The 20,815-nt window shown below is 33.3% G+C and overlaps 1 protein-coding gene across 2 annotated transcripts in view; it reads right to left on the reverse strand.

Moving 5' to 3' along the window:
* Positions 1-7,416: 7,416 nt before the first annotated feature.
* LOC150097419 (epithelial sodium channel subunit gamma-like) overlaps positions 7,417-20,815 on the reverse strand; it is a 39,928-nt gene continuing 26,529 nt past the window's right edge. For both annotated transcript variants that reach the window (XM_090407402.1, XM_090407403.1), the window contains 6 exons: positions 20,245-20,344; positions 13,117-13,201; positions 10,525-10,576; positions 10,366-10,409; positions 9,830-9,905; positions 7,417-7,864 (listed from right to left, as the gene is read on the reverse strand). In XM_090407402.1, the coding sequence (XP_090263528.1) occupies positions 7,721-7,864; positions 9,830-9,905; positions 10,366-10,409; positions 10,525-10,576; positions 13,117-13,201; positions 20,245-20,344 (501 nt within the window). In that variant the 3' untranslated portion in view covers positions 7,417-7,720. The remainder of the gene's footprint in view (positions 7,865-9,829; positions 9,906-10,365; positions 10,410-10,524; positions 10,577-13,116; positions 13,202-20,244; positions 20,345-20,815) is intronic.

Genomic DNA, 20,815 nt, shown 5'->3' on the forward strand with positions numbered 1-20,815 from the left:
TTTCTCGATGGAAGACAATTTTGTTATAACACAAATTTTAAGTGCTCATTAGGTCAGTCGAGTTTGAAATGTTTCGTTTATATTTGTAGTTTTTATGTTATTATATTCGACATATTCTAATATCGGAAATCAAAACTTGTAAATAAAAAATATTTTGTTATACCGACTTTGTCTATAAAAATACCCAATTATTTATTAACAAAGTACAAGTCACTTTACACATTGTTTCATTAGTTCAGACCCACACATCATGCAGGTCATTTTTTGTTTATTTCGAAGTGAAAAAATATCATGAAAGCCATAGTTTGTTAAATGGTATTGGCGTCTCGTAATTATATATATATATATAATTTAGGTGCTGAAAAGCAAGTTACAGAAACATCTCCCTCATTTTTCTGTACTGCACGCATGCAGACTCGCTGGACTTTGAGGCGGGGAGATAATAATGGAGTACCGCTGTAAACTGCTAATTCCGACAGTCCGAAAGTATACGTGTAGCACGTAGACGGAAGCAGTAATTTCAATTTGTTCTCCTGCCCACATATATTTGTGCAGGTAGGTTCTGATTTTAGCAGGGAAAGAGTTATTTATTGGTCTAGAACAGGGTTTCTCAAACTTTTTCTACGACGGAACACTTCACAAATCCTGAAATGTTCACGGAACACCTTGGTTATTTTGTAATGCATTAATTAATAATTAATTGGTAATGTAGCTTATTTTATTGTTAATTAATAATTGATAATTACTTATTAATGATTGATAATTAATAATTGATAATTACTTAATAATGATTGATAATTAATTATTAAATAATTAAACATCAATTAGACCATCATTAAATTTATTTGTGCTGATTTTCATTGACATATCCCATTCTGATCACCAAAAATTTATAATATTATTATAAGTACTTACGAGTGAATGCAGACTTTTTCTCCTGTGTGCTGGTTTTGTAGGTTAGGTAAATATAAATAAAATAAATGAGTAAATCTAAGCGTTAAGAAAAAACAATCATTTATTGTCAAATGTTAATTAGTAAAAACAAAACACATTAAAATAGTAAAACGTATATTGCAAATTAAATTCTTAATGACTCCGATGTTTTTGGGTCTTTGAATTACAAATTCTTTTGATATCAGGCACAATATTAGAAAGTTGAATTCTCATATTTGGTGTAGCGTCGAATCTGTTCCTGGACTTTGATTTGGTTGCAGCATAATATGAAAATCCTGCCTCGCATAAATATGTCGTTGTAAAAGGAAGTAAAACAAAAATAGCTGGTTTTGAAACGCTTGTTCAGAAATCATTTATTGGCAGTTTCTTGTATTTTTGTTTTAAATCAGAGTCACTAATTAAGTCGATTAGATTTTCATAGTCACTTGCGCCTGAAGCCTTGCTGGCTTAGCTGTCATTGTAAATGGATTCAGAACCCAGGAATTGTCCTCACTGGATTTTGGAAAATATTGCAAAAGGGTTAAGTCATGCAAGTGTTCTAAAATTACGTTAGATACTTCATTTACTTTAGAATTTATTTCAGTCAAACATTAATGCAAGGTGGGAAAACAATCAAATTATTCTGTTCAACTATAGAAATCCAGAATTGCAACTTTCTATCAAAAGATGCAATTTTATCTCTTGTATTAAAAATTATAATATTCTTTCCTTGTAATGATAAGTTAATTTCATTGCACTTTGCACAAATATTTGCCAGATATGCAAGACTCAACCATGAAGAATTTCTTAATAATTCAATAAAATTTTGTCCTAAATTATGTGATATCAAGAAGACCATTAACTCACTACAAAGTTCAAAAAGCGTCAAAATAATTCTTTTCCTCTGGATAGCGATCTCACTTCAGTATGTAATAAAAGTGCGTTATGTGCACTACCCATTTCATCGCACAAAATTTTAAATAATCTGGATTGAAGTGGTCGAGATTTTACATAGTTGATCATTTTTTCGGCTTCATCAAAAATTGTTTTTAAATATGTACGAATTCTTTTTGTTACTAGTGCTTGTCTATGCAAAACACAATGACTTTTGATGGTTCTTGTAGCTACTTGCAGGATATGTGTTACAACTCCCTTCATCTTTCCTTCCATTGTTTGAGATTTTATCAATACACTTCTCCCAACCGATTTCCTGTTTTGTAATATAATTATTAATACAGTTGAATATATCTTCTGCGGCAGTTTTTTCTTGTAGATATTCGCACATGAGTAAATCTTCTTCAATACCTTTATCAAATATGTAACAAACAAACACTATTAATACAGCGAGTCCTGCGACATCTGTAGATTCATCCATTTGCAATGAATATTCACTGCAGTCTAAGTCGATGAATTAGCTCTTTTTCTATGTCAGCAGAAAGATCTTTGATGCGGCGTGAAACAGTATCATTTGATAATTGTACTGCATCTATTTTTTTAGCAACCTGCTCGTTTAACATGCATGATGCAATGTCTTTCACACAAGGCTTAATGAGCGTCTCACCAATTGTATGAGCTTCACCATGAAGTGCAATGCGGTAACTCACGCGAAAAGACGCCTCTCTTGCATTTTCAGTCGTGGCAATTGTAGCCATTTAAAGTTTAGATTTTTCTAGCGAGTCACGTCGTCTCTTTAAAAAATGTATATATTTTCCTTTGTAATCAGTGTGTTTCGTTTCGAAGTGCCTATGAAATTTAGCCTGGAGCCAAAGAACTGTTTACTAGTATTTTATTACATAAAACATCAGGAGCATGTGTATTGCCAATACACGTAAATCCATAATTCAAATAACTTTCATGGTACTTCCGTTTTGGTCTTTTGTACATCCTAGAGATCTTTGTAGGGCTTCAGGTGGATGACTCACTATCTGTTCCGTCACAAACACCTCCAATAAGAGATTTCTTAATACCAAAATTAAACGAAGTGCCTTTTCTCTTATTCATATTAATTTTAACTCTGTATTCCTATTACTTTTAAAAAAATCACGGCACTCCGGTTTCAGAACAAGCACTTACATACTGCAATACGAACTTGCGAAGAAAGTATTCAGTAGTAATAGATTTGAGAACCGGATACAGACTACCTTTATCTTCAATTTCAGTGGAAAAAGTTTCTTTATACTTCTTTGCTGATTGGTCACTGATATTTGCAACGCAGCTGTTATTTCGTTCAGTTTTGAGAACATGGCGCCCATTGTTGTAATCGGCTTGCAGGCAATTTTTATGATCCGTCATAAACGGTGGTATTCTCTTTCCCGATTGTTAAAAGATTTCGATGTGTAAAATTTAACGATAATTCATGAATACTTCCATGTTTAAAAATATGCTGCTTGGTCAATGACATTTGCTACACAGATGTCATTTCCTTCAGTTTTGAGAACAGAAGATATGACACCAATTGTTGTAATGGGCTTGCAGGCAATTTTTATGACCCGTCATAAACAGCAGCATTCCATCTCCCAAATGTTGAAAGGTTTCGATGTGTGAAAATTAACGATACGCAGATGTTATTAGGTGTTCTGGGTCTGAGCTTTTCGACATATTCACGAATATTATTTTCCTCAGAATATTTTTACTATAAAATATTTATTCATGAAAAATGCTTAGAAAACTAAAATGACAAATTTCAGAACTTCTCGCGGAACACCTATTCACCTTCCGCGGAACACAGTTTGAGAAACCCTGGTCTAGAACGTGTTCACTAAACAAAAACACTGCTGTGGATAAACTAAACTTGAGATTGTGATAAATTGTTTGTTGGTGAGTATGAATAGTTTTGATAAATTCTAATATTGGAAGATTTGTCATATAGAAAACTGTTGTTTGATGGGTGAAAGCCTCTCCAAATGGTCTTGACCGTCCCCCCCTCCTCCACATCCTGCTATTCATATAATGGAAACTGTCGCCTTCTGAATTGCAGGCAATTCAAAAATAAATAAATAAATAAATGAAAGAAACATTTAAACTAAAATGTTAAATAAAATAAACTACTCCTTTGTAATGAACAAATTTCAGTTGCTTTGATTTCATTTAAATAAAAGAATTTATCTCTCTCTCTGCGAGATTCTTTCTCTTGTACTGAAAGCAATGAGCATGTTTCCGCACAGCTAGAATGTTATTTTATATCCCACAGATCGATCGATCCCTTGCTGATATTTATCAACAGTGAATCGCATTTCCTCGTTTTAATCCGTATGGCCGGTAATTACACTGAAAGAATTTTAAGCCGTAAGTACACGTACATGAAAACAATAAAAAATTAAAATAAAAGTCTCCTATACGGAAACAAAATTGCTTTATTTTTCTATCCGAAATATGTTTTCATCTTTCAATGCAGCTCTTGATAATCTATTTATTGCTACTTATCTTGAATTATCTCGTTACAGATGTACATTAAGTTCCTATCTGTCTATATCTGCGTGTATCCATAATCACGTAAAGCATCTCAGTGTGATTAGAACGAAAATGTATTAAAAGACATAATTATTAGCTCAAAAGTCTACTAATTTAGATAAAAACAATGGTATGCGAAGTATATACCACACCAACTTTCGGAATGTCTGTATTTTTTTTTTTTTTTTCAGAGTTGTTCCTCATTCCTGAAGTATATGTATACACGTTTACTACCCTATATATATATATATATATATATATATATATATATATATATATATATATATATATATATATATATATATATATATATATTATATATATATATATATATATATATATATATAATCATAAACCTTTTTATGTCACGTTACAGTCCGGAACACGGGGGGTTGGGCCCCGTATCCCCCCCCCCTAGTGTTTATATAAATATAAAGGAAACTATTTATTACAGTGGATATTTATTCTTTACTGAGGAAGATATTTCATTAACAGATTCATTATTAACATCAACATACTAAACATTTTGTGAATTTGTATGCAGTCATTATTTTTAAAATCAACTTTAAAAGTTTAATTGTATTTGATTAGATTAATCAATCATGTTCAAGTGAGATCTGTCTAAAATATCGCTACACAATTATTTATATGAAAAGCTCGCGATAATCTTCAGTTTTCAGGTTACGGAGGTTTACCTTAAAGAAAAAATCCCAACCGAAATATTATAGAAGCTGTACACAAAGAGAAAAGCTTGGCGTGTTTCGGCTAATTGCCATTAAAAAAACAAACAAACAAAAAAAAAAAACAAGTACGCCAAAAAAAAAAGAAAAAAAAAGAATAAGTAAATAGAACTGAAAATGGAAGTGAGCAAATTAGTGTCAATCTTTTATCTGGAAATTAAGTCTTAGTTGCTATATAAAATAACCTTGCATTAAATTCAACTTTACAGACCTGTGGGCAGAAGAGACACCATCTCTACCATCTTTTTTCAACCAACAGGCTGTGCGTTTGAATCAACTTTGATATGGATGTTTGTTAAAGTCTTTAGGTGGTGAATGATATTCACGGCCTGTGCAAGGCCGACCATTCTTTGCCCTCTTTTGGACAGTGTCGAGCATTGCAAAGGTGATAAACGAATACAGAGCACTTTTATGGCATGGGGGAAAACAAGTTAAAGATCTTATTCCCTTTCTTTACTGAGTAAATAAAATAAATAAATGAAATACTGTATATAGTGAATTATGGCGTTTGATTGCTGTTTCAGTACTTTATACATTAAAAAAAATTCTGAAACGAGCATTTAATTTAGGAGAGTTAGTTTACGAAACATAATTTATGAATCTCGAAAACTAGCATCTGATAAACTCTTAAACCAACAATCCACTCACTAACTCCTACTGTAAACAGCTCTGGTAGATTTATGATCGTGAATGTTGACACTTCTGACAAGCTTTTTGTAATTCACTTTATTCAAAGTGGGTATACGGTTTCACAAATAACTTATATATAATTACTTCAGCCATCACATTAATGAAAGATTATGAATGAATGTTTTAGTTTTGAAGGCTATGACAAAAGGACACTTCTTTAAATTCTGCCTTAAAAAAAAAAAAAGCATTTGTTAATGTTTTTGTTTTTACAAGTACACTTTAGATAAGATTACTTTTATAGTAACGAAACTATTTTATTTTGAAGTAGTCTTCCAAAGCGTGGCTTAACGTTAAAACTATATCAATGAAAAGTGATCCGTCTTAATCATGTCTGCTAATAAGGAAGGATACTTGTCTCTGGAGAAGTGCTAGTAGATTAGAAAAAGGGTTAACAATTATAAAGCATAACAATGTGACAATTATAAAGAAATGCATTGGGTTTTGTCACAGATACTTGTGGCTTCTTTTGGGTTAGGAAGAACAAACAATAAAAGGCTAACATGAAGTATAACATTACTAAACTACATGAAAAACCGTTACAAGAACCGTTACAATATAAATTCAAACAAAATCACGTGTAACATAAGAGCTAGCACGAGTCAGCTATTGTTCAGTAATGTGTGCAGGTTGAAGTCTGACATGCGGAAATATCTAATGTGCGATTTCTAAATATCACACAGGATCAATCCTTCATTCCTATTGAGTGTGACCTGTGAACGAATAGCCTTTATTTCTCTTTATGCGAGTTAAGAGAGAAAGGTATGCATACCTTTCCTTCCCTAATTTTTTAATCATGAAACAGTATTTATTTCCTCTACTTTTTGCACACTTTTTTTTCCCATTATCAATAAAAGATCATTCTCACAATAACAATATTTCGCTAAGTGTGCTCCAGGACCAGCAGAGAACCAACCACAAGCAAGTCATTTTTATTCGTGTTTATATTTCTTGATGTTATGGTTACTAATTTCATATTTTGCAAAAAAACTGCTTTTAAGCGTTGATTTCGAAAAGAACGATACTTTTGAAATCAAGTTTATAGCATCAATTCAAAGGTTCCAGAAATACAAAAAAAAAAAAAAAAAAAAGAGAAGAGAGATTAATATTAATTAAATATTTTAACATTTAATTAATAATATAATAGAAATTAATTAATATAGCCTACATCCGTCTTAGCTTGCTACATAAACGTGTATGCATAGGTGGTGAAATAATTCTTGAGAATCGTTAAAACATTTAAGATACGAATGATTCCGAAATTTAGGGGAGGGTTCCGACCTCCTAGTTCAAACTATTTGAAATTAAGCTTTTAATGCAATGACTGGAACGCGATCATGCCTTCAGCGTAGTCGCAGTCGTTATATTACAGGAAGTCAGAAGAAGAAGATACATGCCAAGAGTTCTAGGACAAAATGTGCGTATCCTTTTATTTTCAAGATGTGAGTAGAAAAAGCTCCGTTGTAACTGTATGAACTCGATTCTTTCAGAAGATTTCAAGGCAATGTCAGATGTATTCTTGAGGAAACTGCGAATCTTTAAATATTTTTTATTCTGGGAATATTTAAAATCATGAAAAAATTAACTATTTCTCGAACTTCGTGCACAATACACAACACGTGATCTTTCTTTATTTTCGAAATCAGTAATAAGTTTTTCTTTGATATCATTTCAGTGTATTTTCGGTTACATCGTGCTTCGCTCAAATCGTTGCAATGTCCCGAGTTGTTTGTGAGCATGACGTCGTCTCTTCTCGAAAGACACGATTCAACCTCACGAAAAGGAAGATTACTTTAAAGAAGGAGTCACCAATCAGTTCTTTGCAGAACATGCGACAGCGTACTTTTTTTTTTTTTTTTTTTTGAAGTGAGTCTTCTTGTGTAGATGTGACAGACAGAAGAGATATCGTGTTATCTTACAGATCTTGAAATTCTCTTTTGATAGCAAAATTTTCCAAGCATCGCTACTGCTTCAAAGAAATCCCAGACTGCAATAAGGGATATTCCGAGCCAGACACCTATATAGCCGCCAATGTAACCAAGGAATTCAACTGGCTGTAAATAAATATAGTAATCAGATGAACAGATAAGATATATTCTAAAATTACGAACAAAGTAACAAACCAGAATTCATAAAGTTCGCTTTAAAGTATTAAAAAAGTAAACAAAAATAAAGTGGATTTTCGGGACACATGAGTGCCCATGCAAGCGTGCGAACCACCCTCCAATCATACACTAGTGGCTAGTAAAGCAACTAGCGTAACAGTTGGCAACATGCCAAAAATGTTGTAATTATTATTTCAAGTTCTCTCTCTCTCTCTCTCTCTCTTTCTTGCATCAACAACCAATCCCAACTGTGTTTTTTAATAAAATTTCGCTAATATTATTATATGTTTACTAAACTTATACTAAACACATAAACTCGATATTATTAGATCTATTAAAGTGTTACAACAATAGCAATGATAAGCTCACACTTTAATCGAAAATATGTTGCTAGCTGAATCAATAATAAAACATAGTAAATGAATAATTTAACTTTGTTCATTATGCAAGATTATGGTTGACGTTGTTTCTAGGGGATGGTCATCTATTTTTTAATATAAATAAATAATTTTTATTTGCATTGTAATACTAATAGTCATATTTGATATTATTTATAGAATTATATCTCGATTTATTATATATTATCCAACTATATCATATAAATATAATTATATATCGAATTATTACACATTATCCAATTATATCATATAAATATAATTATATATCGATTTATTATATATAAAGATCCAATTAGAAAATCCAAACATAGAGCAACTGCTGTCTAGTTGGATTTTATTTTTTATTTATTAGTTGAAGTTTTTATTATTATTATTATTATTATTCCTGATACCTCCAAGGAGTCCGAAGACTCATCGCGGGAGGACATCTTCAACTGTCTCTACATCTTACCTCTACTACGAATCAACGCCATCTACCGCCCACCTCCAACACTACCACAACTAGTAATTTTTGTCTGTAAATTGCGTGTGTTCTGAAGGGCCGATTTGTATGTATGCGGGATGAAAAACCCGAGTTTCCGGGAGAAAAAACCCTGCTACCTCCGTATGAGATCGGCTAACTCACCATCGATTGAAATCGACCAGATAAAGATTCCTCCCGTCGCGACGAGAATCGAACTTAGGCCTATTCCAATCGAAGGGCGCAATGTACCGTCGTTCTTCCAATTGCGCTACGGAGGCGCTTAGTTTGATATTTGGAATCTTTACTAAACGTTTTAGACTCTTCTCAATTTGATTTCAGTTTTTTTTTGTTTATTTTTAAATTTCATATTATTTTTTTTCATAATTGTTAGATTTTCTAAAATGACCGTATAATTATCTACAAATCTAAAAATCTTAGATAATTTGTTTAATTGACTTTAGTATATTTTGCTATCCTCTATAGTTATTTGTTTTGGTATACATGTGGCGCCATCTCTTGGCAACACCTACAGTACAGAAATATTTCAACATGTACAGATTAGATTAGTTCGCAATAGAAAAAGCATTTAGTAGCTTCTTTACGTCTGCCCGTTACCCATTAAACGACTCCAGAATGGTAAGGAATTTAATATTTAAGACTCTGAATAAAAATTTCTCATGAATTTTAATTTTTATTAAAATTTGACAGTAAATGGACTCGATGAATCCTTGACTCCCTGGAGGTCGCTCTAATAATAATAATAATAATAATAATAATAATAATAATAATAATATATTATTATTATTATTATTATTATTATTATATGATGTGGATATATTATATCCGCATCATCATCGTCATCATCATCTAACACTCATTAAGACGAAGCACAAGTATAAAGAGGGAGAGAGAGGAGAGAGATTATAAATGCTACTAACTTAAACGAATTCACCTGCTTGACTGTATTTAGGCCTAATAGCACTTTGTGTATTAATGACAGTAACAAAAATTTGAAATATCCATGCAGACAAATGTACAAATGTCTAAACTCACCTCATACTGTGGCTTGTAATTATACACGATGACATTGGGATCTATTATAATATTGATTACGGAGACATCCGGAATTCTACAAGAGGAAAATGGAAGACTGTAATATTGTTACTACTAAGAGGTTTTGTTTTTTAATTATCGTAAAATGGAAAAGAAAACAGAATATTTTAGGAGAAACATAGGAATAAAGGGAACATTAAGAAATAAAAATCTTATAATTAAATACTTTAGTATTATCACTCATGTAATCAATTTTTGAAATCATTATAATGTGTTGCCAATCACGTATCTCCATCAAAACACAATTCATGTGAACATAAATTTTACGAAATATATTTCACATATCTCATGAAGTGGAGTAACTAGGGTGAGTAATGACTATCATATTTTAAAATATCTAAACCTGTACACACATGCATATTTCTGAAATAATTATCTATGATCTAATCTACTCCCTCTCCACTGTAGTTGATTATTTCGTTATTTGGTTTTTTTTTTTTAAATAGAGTGGAGTGATCTGATTTATGTATACTTACTTTTTAGCCTCGCTCAAAAACATTTCTTCTGTGTCCACAATAGCCTGTGTGAAGAATATTACAATGAAAACATTAAAATAGACACCCCCATACATTATTACATGAATTTACAAATGCATCCATATCGAATAACGTTTGCTTATTGTGGACAATACTTACCGAGCTGTTTATCAACTGAGTTGCTTGCATTTGGACATCATACGCTACAGAACTGTAGAAGAACAAGGACGAGTAATTATGATAAAAAAAGGCATTGAAATATTTATTACAAATTCATTAATTTTATTTTGTTTTGATATATGGATTGACTTTCATAGATAAGAGATTTTATTCAAGAAAATAAAACAAAAAATTTAATTAAATAAAAAAAGAAAGAAAAAGTATTTATATTTCAATTTATATTTCATCTATCTGAATGTAGAAGGTGCAGGGGTAACATACAAAAGTGAAAAAAAAAAACAAAAAAAAAAACATGTTCGGTCACATTTTGGATGGCGCAGTTCGTATAAAAGATACTCCTAACGAAATAATGCGCCATATTCTGAGGAATTGCATTGCATGCTAAGAACGACGGTATGATTTCTAAAATAAATTAAATAATTAATATAAATTAAAATAAATGTTATCATCTTATTCTGGTGTTCTGCCTTATAAACTCTCACTTACATACTCATTAATCATACATACAAATATATCAAATATATATATATATATATATATATATATATATATATATATATATATATATATATATATATATATATATATATATATATATTCGAAAAAGAAACTGCCGGAAAGAATTCACTCAGAAAACAAAAACTAGCTGCAAAGATCTCACAGGAGTTAATGATAAGGCTAATTAATGTACTGGTAGCAACACCCAGTAAAAGCAGGGACTCAGGAAATGAGAAACGGCAATTGACCAGATAGGACTTAATAATGGCCTTTCTAATTAAGCATTTTTATTTCAGGAATCATGGGCGTCTTGAGTCATATTGAGTTTCATATGGTAGAGGCGCCTTTGTTCCCAAGGACAAACTTTTATTTTTCTTTTGCCTGTTTCTTCTTCCTTATAATGTGTGGGTTGAAGAGAAAACCCGATATTCACAGATCTCCTCGTCCTAGAGCTAAGTCTCGTTACCGAATCGAATAAGTGTCACACACACACACACACACACACACACACACACACACACACACACACACACACACACACACACACACACACACACACACACACACACACACACACACACACACACACACACACACACACAAAATTCTTCAGTTCTGGTATGAGGGGGTGTTCTAACTGCGCGTCCACACAATTGTTAGAATTTAAGTGGCTTTAAAAAAACATCCTGTTTTGTTTCCTTCATCCAGCTGTTTCATTTTTAGTGAACTGTAGAATATTGTATATATATATATATATATATACAATATTCTACTACGGGTTATTGCATAATAATGGAAAAAAAAACAGCGATCAGTCACAGAATTTTTTGAAGTATGAGCGTTTGAGTGTATTGACATCACAACCGATTATAAGGTGTCTATGGTCACTGGACAGGAAGAACAAAACACAGTGATAGCAAAGTCGACATTAGTAATCCATCAAGAAGTGGGCGGACAAAAACCGGAATTGATGATTTCTGTAAGGCAAAAAACTGAACTTTTAATAGAATAATTCAGAGATCACAAACCATGAAATTGGATATTTAATTAGATTGAACAAATTTAGTCGTTACAGAATTGGGCTACAATAAAGTAGGGCAGTTCTCTAAATAAAGCCGGCCAAAAATAATTCAATATTTATTACATGACACCTCCAGGGAGGGCACTTACTCCACAACTCTCTGTCTCCACCACTCAATCCACTCTATTTTCATCATCTACACTAACGCTATCTACTGCCCACCCCCACCACTAGTATTTTCACAGACAATCACAAACATCCACTGTCACGGTGGGATTCGAACCTGCAGCCTTTTGGCTGGAAAGCAGATACGCTAACCACTCGGCCAATCAGGCCAGCAATATCAAAATGAATATCCAAGAGACATATCATGGAACCCATTTTGAAATTAGAAAAGCCGTGTAATAAAGTATCCCAATTTAAAAATGGACATCTGTAAATTACATCAAGGATATCCCTTTTCAATATGTGCATTCTATACCACCCATTCAATCCCCTCCCCCCCTCCCCCAAGAAGCCGTTATCCATTTTTTAACCGCTTGAATCTCACTGAGGCACGGATGTTTCCAAAGCTTGAGGTTTTGAACGATTTTTAAGCCAGTCACTTAATGTGATTCCACTAGCTTCTTTACCGGAGGCACAGGAAAATAGGATTTTTTTAAGTACTGGAAACTCAAAGTTCCAAAAACTTTTACTATGGAATATTTTGATTCTACCTGAAATCACACTATTTCAGTCAACAATATATATCTGTTAGGCTTCAAGGCTAACAAATGGTGGCCATCGTCTGTCACACTCTCTCCCCTAACATCTTTGAAATCATCAACAGCCTTAGGTTGGGCCATTTGGTGAGAAGTTAGGTGAGTATTGGATCAGTCTTCAAAATGTTAGTTACTGGTGAAAGAGCTTCGCCTTCTCTCTTTGGAGAATTGGTGTAAAATTAATTTTATAAAATCCCCACTCTCATTTTCATTTTTGTGAACAGTAAAAATGAAAATAAATTTCTTTATTTCTTGGGTCTTAATAATGAAATAATGGGGGAATATACTCACTAGCATGGCTGAGGACAATTTGTTAAGCAATCGATATCTTCCTCATTTAACTGAGTCAAACATATATCTTCATCTATGGTTCTATCTGTTAAAAGAACGAATGATAAAGGAAAAGGTTTTATTAACTTAAATCAGCAAAAAAATATTAACAAAATACTTTTAATATAAAATTCATTCTAAGTTAAGTTGCAGAATGAAAATGATATAGACAACATCTATAAAAGACAATGTTGTTCGCTGATGTCACGCGTTAGTTTCTTGTTACCAAAATATGCATAAAGCTATTTATCTATAAAAAATAACAACATAATTTTAAAATCGGTTTTAGATGGCGCGAGTGGTTTTGTCTGAAGCAGATTTCTTTTCTGTCATTTCCCCCCTTTCTCTGCGCTAATGTTGACAACTATGATTGTCTCTAAACTACATCCGTAACACACATTAAATATTTAGACCTTTATACTGGCCGCCACCTTAAATGGACCAAACAATGTGATGTCTCTTATTAAATACCTTTATAAGAGACATCACATTATCTACCACCAAACTGTTTTATATATAATCATATACGAGGAGGGCTGAAAAGTTCTTAGAACTTAGAACAAAAACGACTAGTACTTTTTTTTTCTCTCAGAGGATTGCAAATGATGCAGCAGCGTTGTAACAAGTGTATAACACTTCGTGGGGAATGCAGAATAATGCGTAAGTTACATGGTTCTATCCCAATTACTTCATGGTGATTATCACAACTTTTCAGCACACCTTCGTATATATCGTACATACGACGGTGATCTGAAATGTTCTCGGCCTCGACCACAGATGGCAACACTATCGGCAACATTTTTTTCTCTAAGTTGGTACATCTGTCATAAGCATCCGTGGGAAATTGCAAGTCATTCTATCAAGTAGTTTGTTTTATACAGCTGTCTGAAGCAAAAGTGTCGTCTCTATCCCCTGAAATGGATAAAATTGAGTGTCGTGCGGTTATGAAATTCTTTGCAAAAAAAAAAGGTTTAACGCCAAAAGAAATTCATTCGAAGTTCATAAAAGTTTATGGGCACTCTTCTCTTTCGTTTTCAACAATAAAAATGGGCTACCGAGTTTAAACGTGATCGTACCAGCCTTGAAGATGATCCACGTGAAGGACGTCCAAAAAGTGTAACGCCAGAAATCATTCATCAAGTACACGATATGGTATTGGATGACCGGCAAGCCAAAGTGCGTGAAATTACTTAGACTATAGGCATTTCAAAAGAACGTGTAGGATATCTTTGGCATGAAGAATTGCATATGAAATAGCTTTGCGCAAGATATGCCTCGCTTGCTCACTGCAGATCAAAAACGCACTCGCACGAAATTCTCTGAACAGTTCTTGGAGCATTTTAACAAGAATAAAACTAATGTTTTGCATCGATTTATTACTATGGATGAGAACTGGATTCACCATAACACACCAGAATCCAAACAGCAGTCAAAGCAGTGGACAGAAACCGGTTGTTCAGCGCCAAAGAAGACAAAGTCGGTTTCTAGTATTAAGGAAAGGTCATGACGACGGTGTTTTGGGATGCTAAAGGTATTTTGTTTACTAATTATATTGAAAAGGGTAAAACAATAACCGAGAAATATTATTCAGATCTTTTAACCAGATTAGACGAAAAAATTCGTGAGAAAACACCCGATTTGCAGAAAAAAAAATTCATTTTTCATCAGGACAATGCACCTGTCCACAAAGTTTTTTTTGCAATGGGAAAATTAAGGGTCACTCTGATTTCTATCTCTTCCCAAAACTAAAACTCTTCCTCGCTGGTCAGCGTTTTTCTTCGAATCAAGAGGTGATTACAGCTGTAGAGCTGTATATATATATATATATATATATATATAATGTTCGATGGGATAAGGTCAGGTCTCTGCGCATGCCACGTCAGTCGTTTAACAGTCGTTATGGAATGGTAGCATGGTATGCTACCATTCCATAACAGCTGCAGCTTTGTGGCATGGGGCATTGTCGTCTTGATAGTAGCATGCGTCCGTTCCATAAAAACTCCACAGAGTAGGCGGCACCTGGTTATTTAGAATATCAAGGTACTGAGCTACCTTCATGGATCCACGGACAACGACCAGTGGTCGCCCTCCAAACCAGCTGAATGCACCCTACACCATTACTTCTCCACCACCAAGCTTTACTGTGGGTACAACACACTGTGATAACAAGCGTTCACTAGGCTGCCTCAACACCCTGCCATCAGACTGGAAACAGGTGAATCTTGATTCATCGCTCCAGCGTACCGTTTTCTAATGGTCAATTGTCCAGTTCACACGCTCTTTGCACCACGCCAGACGAGCCACATTGTTCGTTGTTGTGGTGTTGGCTTGTGTGCTGCTGCTCTTCCGTGGAAATCCAGTAAATGGAGTTCTTTTAGTACAGTATCCCGAGCACTAGTAATTAATGTTACTGGCGCTCGGGATGATCTGTGCAGATTGTAGTCGTTTTTTGCATGCCACCTGTTTTAACACCCTTCTGTCAGTCATTTTTGGCTGACGCCATGGGTGCTTTTCTGCACTAGTGATGCCAGAGCGTCTCCGCTTGTTGATCACATCGCCCACCGTTGATTTCGGATGCTCCAGTTGAGCGGCAATGGTACTTATGGACTTGCCACCAATGTGACAGCCCATGATGACACACTGTAGTAGTTGAATACCACCTGTATTCAACTTCTGCGATGAAGTACTGGTTCCTACTATCAGTACATCGGCTTTTCTGTTATGAACAAACCTGGAATGTTCCATTACTTCAAATAACAGCGATGTCCTGACAGTTATTGGTAGATTGTGTATGTGATTCACAGTACTCTCTGGGATGAGTGTTTACACTTACTGGAGGTGTCACACAACAGTAATAATTATAGTAATATTTTTTAAAATCACACAAACTTTATTATTCATACCTACTATTTGCATTATAGTAGGTATGAATAATAAAGAACATAAAGAACATAAAGCATAAGTCATATACAGTACATCTATATTGTAATCAGAGCCGGTGCTAGGGTCTTTGACGCCCGCATGCAATTTCCATCTAAGCGTCCCTGTAACGATCCGGGAGTGTGTGGTTCTTTTACGATAATAAAAATTTAAATTATTTGAAATTTCTTAAATAAATTTTGACAGAACAGCCACACGTTGGTTCGCTAAATGTAACGAACCGGGAGTGTTGACTAGAGAGGATAATCGTTAAAAACCCGTATATTCAAAAAATTCTCAAAAGTTAAAGCAAATTTTGATAAAGTCACTTCACTTTAATCGTTGAATATAATCTCACCGACCCGAATCGCTAACAAAATTAAAATGAATTTTAATTAAAATTAAAATTTATTTGAACTAAAGTTTAAAAAATTCTTGCATTTTACAAGTTACTAAATTCTTAGTGACTTGTAATAATTTTTATAAGTGGAACTATCGTTTAGGAAATTAAGAGAAACTCAATATAGATGAGAAAATAATAAAAGAATTCAGAAATAATTAGAACATTTAATAAGCATTCAAAAAATAATATCTTTACAGATTAAAAGAAAATAAATTAAATTACACAAATATACTTGAAATTTTTTTAAATAACATTTTAGGGTTTTTGATTTCATATTCCAAAATTAGAAATAATGGTCTTAACGTCTAATTCCGCACATATATAATTTTCAATAGCTATTAACGCCAAACTAACAAGCCTTTTTTGTGACATACTTCTTCTTAAGTAGGTTTTAATCAATTCCAACTTGGAAAAGGAAAGTTCACCACTCGCTAACAGTTAAGGTTAATAGTATTCTTAAAGCAATTTAAAAGTTAGGGAATTATAAATTATTGGACACAATAAAATTAAGAATATCGAAAGGGCTTTTGAATATTTAAATTATCCTTCCGAAAAATATCCCGGAAAGTACATAACTCGTCATATAGTTCTATTGCATTTACGTTTTTATTGTCGCAGTCCTTCTAGAGAATCTCTAAATCGTCACAAATTTTTCGTAAATCTTCGTTATTAATTTGTAGTAATCTATACAAGAAATTGAAATTATCATATCTTTTAGTTATTCAAAATTTTCTATTAACGAACACATTGCAACGTCTAGAAGTATATAAAACACATTCACTCTAGATTTATCTTCTGGCGATTGTGGCGTTTTGTCATGATGCTCGTAGTCAAATTGTCGTGTCTTCTTTCGTCGTCGGACTTCCGTACCAGTTTTAAATTCTTGTTGTCCGTCCACCTCTTCACTCAGTTCTTTTTTTAGAACTTCTTTAAAATTTGTATCTGATCGATACTCTTGTAAGAATATTTTTAAGTTTTCGATAGATTCTCGAACAAGTGTAATGTTCATATTTTTGTCTTGAAGCATTTTACTCACAGGGTTTATTCTGTTAAGTAAATCATGCCAAATTATAAGACAGCAAATAAATTTGTAGTCCTTTATTTTAGCACATAATGTTTGTGCTTCATGCTGAGTTTCTTTATTAAAATTTTCATTATTTAAAATTTCAAAAAGTGCATCATAAATTTCTCGTAACTGATATCGTAGAGGGCGGATTGCATTAATTTTACTTTCCCATCGCGTTTCTGATGGTTGTTTCAATGTTAATTTTTTAAAACTTTTAAAGGATTGCCCAACGTTTCTAAGGGAATGAAAAGAATTGTATATTTCTTGAATAATTGCAAAGAAACTGATTGTATCTGCATTCACTTTAGCTGCATCGTTAATGATTAAATTTAGCAGCACATGGCACGTAAAAAGCTAGAGGAGTTTTCCAAAATATGGATTCCAAAATTTGTTCGAAAGCAAATTTTGGAACCCATATTTGCTCCATTGTTATACCCTTGACCTCGCATATCTTCAATGGGAATGTTCCATTATTCCAGTTGTTCCATTATTGTTGCACATAAACCACGTCCTGTGGAATCTGATATATCTGCAAAACCTAAAACGTTTTCCCTTGACAATTCCATTGTCACAGGAAACAAGCGAATAATAATGGTCATTTGTGTTGTTTTACTTGCATCAGGTGTGCAGTCTGAAATTATGGAATAATATTTAGATTTTCGAATTTATAATAAAATTGCATCCCTGATTGCGTTACTTAAAGTTTCCAATATTTCATTTTGACTGTCTTTACTCAAATAGTGTACCCTATTGTATTCGTTGTAGGGCCCTTTCAACATGAGTTTCCATAGCGGGATCAAACATAGCAAACAGTTCGACTAATTTTAAAAATTTGTCGTTACTCCTTTCTGTTAATTTATCAGATGATCCGCGAAAAGCTAAATTTCGACTACCAAGGAATTTTATAATTTCAATCAAGCGTTCTAAAACACTCGTTTAATGTTTCTTTTCCATTTCATACAAGCTTTGAATCTAGCAATCAATAGTAGTTTTCTTTGTTTTTAATTTTTATCAGGTTCCTTCCATTTAAAGAAATTTTTCATGTGAGTTAAACTAGTCTCATGTCTATGTAAAGTTGTACTTACATTTCTCAAATCGTCATAACCTTCGACAAGACTCAGTAGGTGCAGAAACGAAAATTCGTTTCTGCACATAAAAACTGTTCACCGTTTCACTTTAGATAGACTGCAGTAGAAACAACATTCTGCAGGCAAGCATTTAGCCTGCTCTAGCTGCAAAATTTTGTAAACAGCCAGCTGATCAAAGAGGCGGCAATATACATTTTTTTAAAAATTTTTATTCTGTGTATACGGCCTCATTTATTTTAATATTGATCATTCTAAGAATTATTTTGTTTTTATGATAAAAATTTTGTTTCTTAAAAATTAACTTATGAACCGTTCCCTGGCGGCGGCGCCCGCATGCACCGCATGCTCTGCATGCCCGCTTCCGTCGGCCCTGATTGTAATCATGTATCATCATCATCATCATCAGCAGCAACAGCATTTTCTGTTCACTGCTGCAGGAAGGCTTCCCGCAAAGTTCTGTTTGGTAATGTATTTATTATGCATTATTTTTGTTTTGCCTTTGTTTGTCTGTTTGTGTTTGTAATCGTGTATGTAAACAATGAAACTTGAGTAAAATTCTACTGTTTACAATGTCTGTGCTAAACATGATTAGATACTGCGTATATGTTATGTATCTACAGCTTATATTTTACTCATATAACATTATGATATTAAAAATGATAATTCTACAGAATTTTTTTTAACAAATTTCAGTGCTGATAAGTAATTCATTCTCTCTCTCTCTCTCACCCACCCACCCACCCAACACACACACACGCGCGCGCGCTCGAGCTAATTTGGAACGCCACGATGCGTCACTGAACTGAAAAGCCTAAACTAATATATTGCATTTCGTTAAGTTTCTAAGGTATGTAGGGTGGATATTTTTCGTTCATAGTATTAAGGCTGCAGTAGTTTGTTCCTGTATTCAAAAGGTAGTTAATTTAGCATATCTGGGATGTAGAAGCTTCGAGTGGCCTTTCTGTAGTGATTATCATATTTATGCGTGATATAATCAGTTGTCTGAAGTCTTGTCTGAGTTCTGTCACAGATTTTGTTCATGTTGATATGACTTACCGTTTGAGGTTTGAGCCTCTGTAGCTCATTTGGTTTCGACCGATCCCATTTGTTGGAAATACCTCGGTTCGAATGCGGTATATGGTGCGAAGAAATTTTATGAGGTTTTATTTAAAGGGTCAATTAGTCGGTCTCATACGGTCGTGGAGGATTGTCGTCCTTCAAAACAGGCAACAAATCTTCACTGCTAACACACACACACACACACACACACACACACACACACACACACACACACACACACACACACACACACACACACACACACACACACACACACACACACACACACACACACACACACACACACACACACACACACACACACACACACGATTAATGAAAACTGCAAATTATTATTATTATTATTATTAATCTCGTGACACGTGGTATTGTTGTCTAAATTTTTGCATGTAATTTACCAGAAAGAGATAAATTGTTAAAAATTCAAAAATGAAACTAAAAAAGACAAAGAAATAAAATAATGCTTGGAGATACGTGAATTAAGTTGATAATATATAATAATAAAAAAACGAAATTCTCCAGGAGATACTTACTAGGAAGACAGCGTTTTTCCGTGTAATGAAATAATTGTCTAAGTCCAATACATCCACATGCTTTTACGTAGAGATCTACGAAACATTGATAAATGCAGGTCTGCCAAAAAAAAAAATAACAAGAGAACATTAGAAATGCCGATGATAATTAAACTGAGTTCAGTATAGTAAGTAAATAATATTAAGTAATGATATCAAATACAATAAACTTATTGACTATGCTCCGTTGATAAGGAGCAAGAAGGGTCAGTGAGTTCATTTTTAAAATGAATTTTTCAGGATACGTACGGAACACGTTTCAATATAAATTAAAATCAAGTAATGTTTTTTCTTTCCTCAGAAGGATGTAGAAGTCACTGTTTTAGTCCTAAATTTTTGCAAGTCGTTTTGGCAGCCCACCCATATCGTTCAATCGCCGCTGTCAAGCACATTTCTACTAAAATAAGTGAAAAATAAAATATGAAAAACAGACTTTATTTTCCGCATTTAATAATAAGGAGTTTTGCCTTTAGACGCAATTACTATTTCGATGTGTTGAGAAAGTCTGCACTAATTTCTATCGAAATTGCAT

Source organism: Typopeltis vanoorti, chromosome 17 (genome assembly GCF_054136105.1).
Source record: "Typopeltis vanoorti isolate ZY-2024b chromosome 17, IOZ_Tvanoo_1.0, whole genome shotgun sequence".
In the NCBI taxonomy this organism is placed as follows: domain Eukaryota; kingdom Metazoa; phylum Arthropoda; class Arachnida; order Uropygi; family Thelyphonidae; genus Typopeltis; species Typopeltis vanoorti.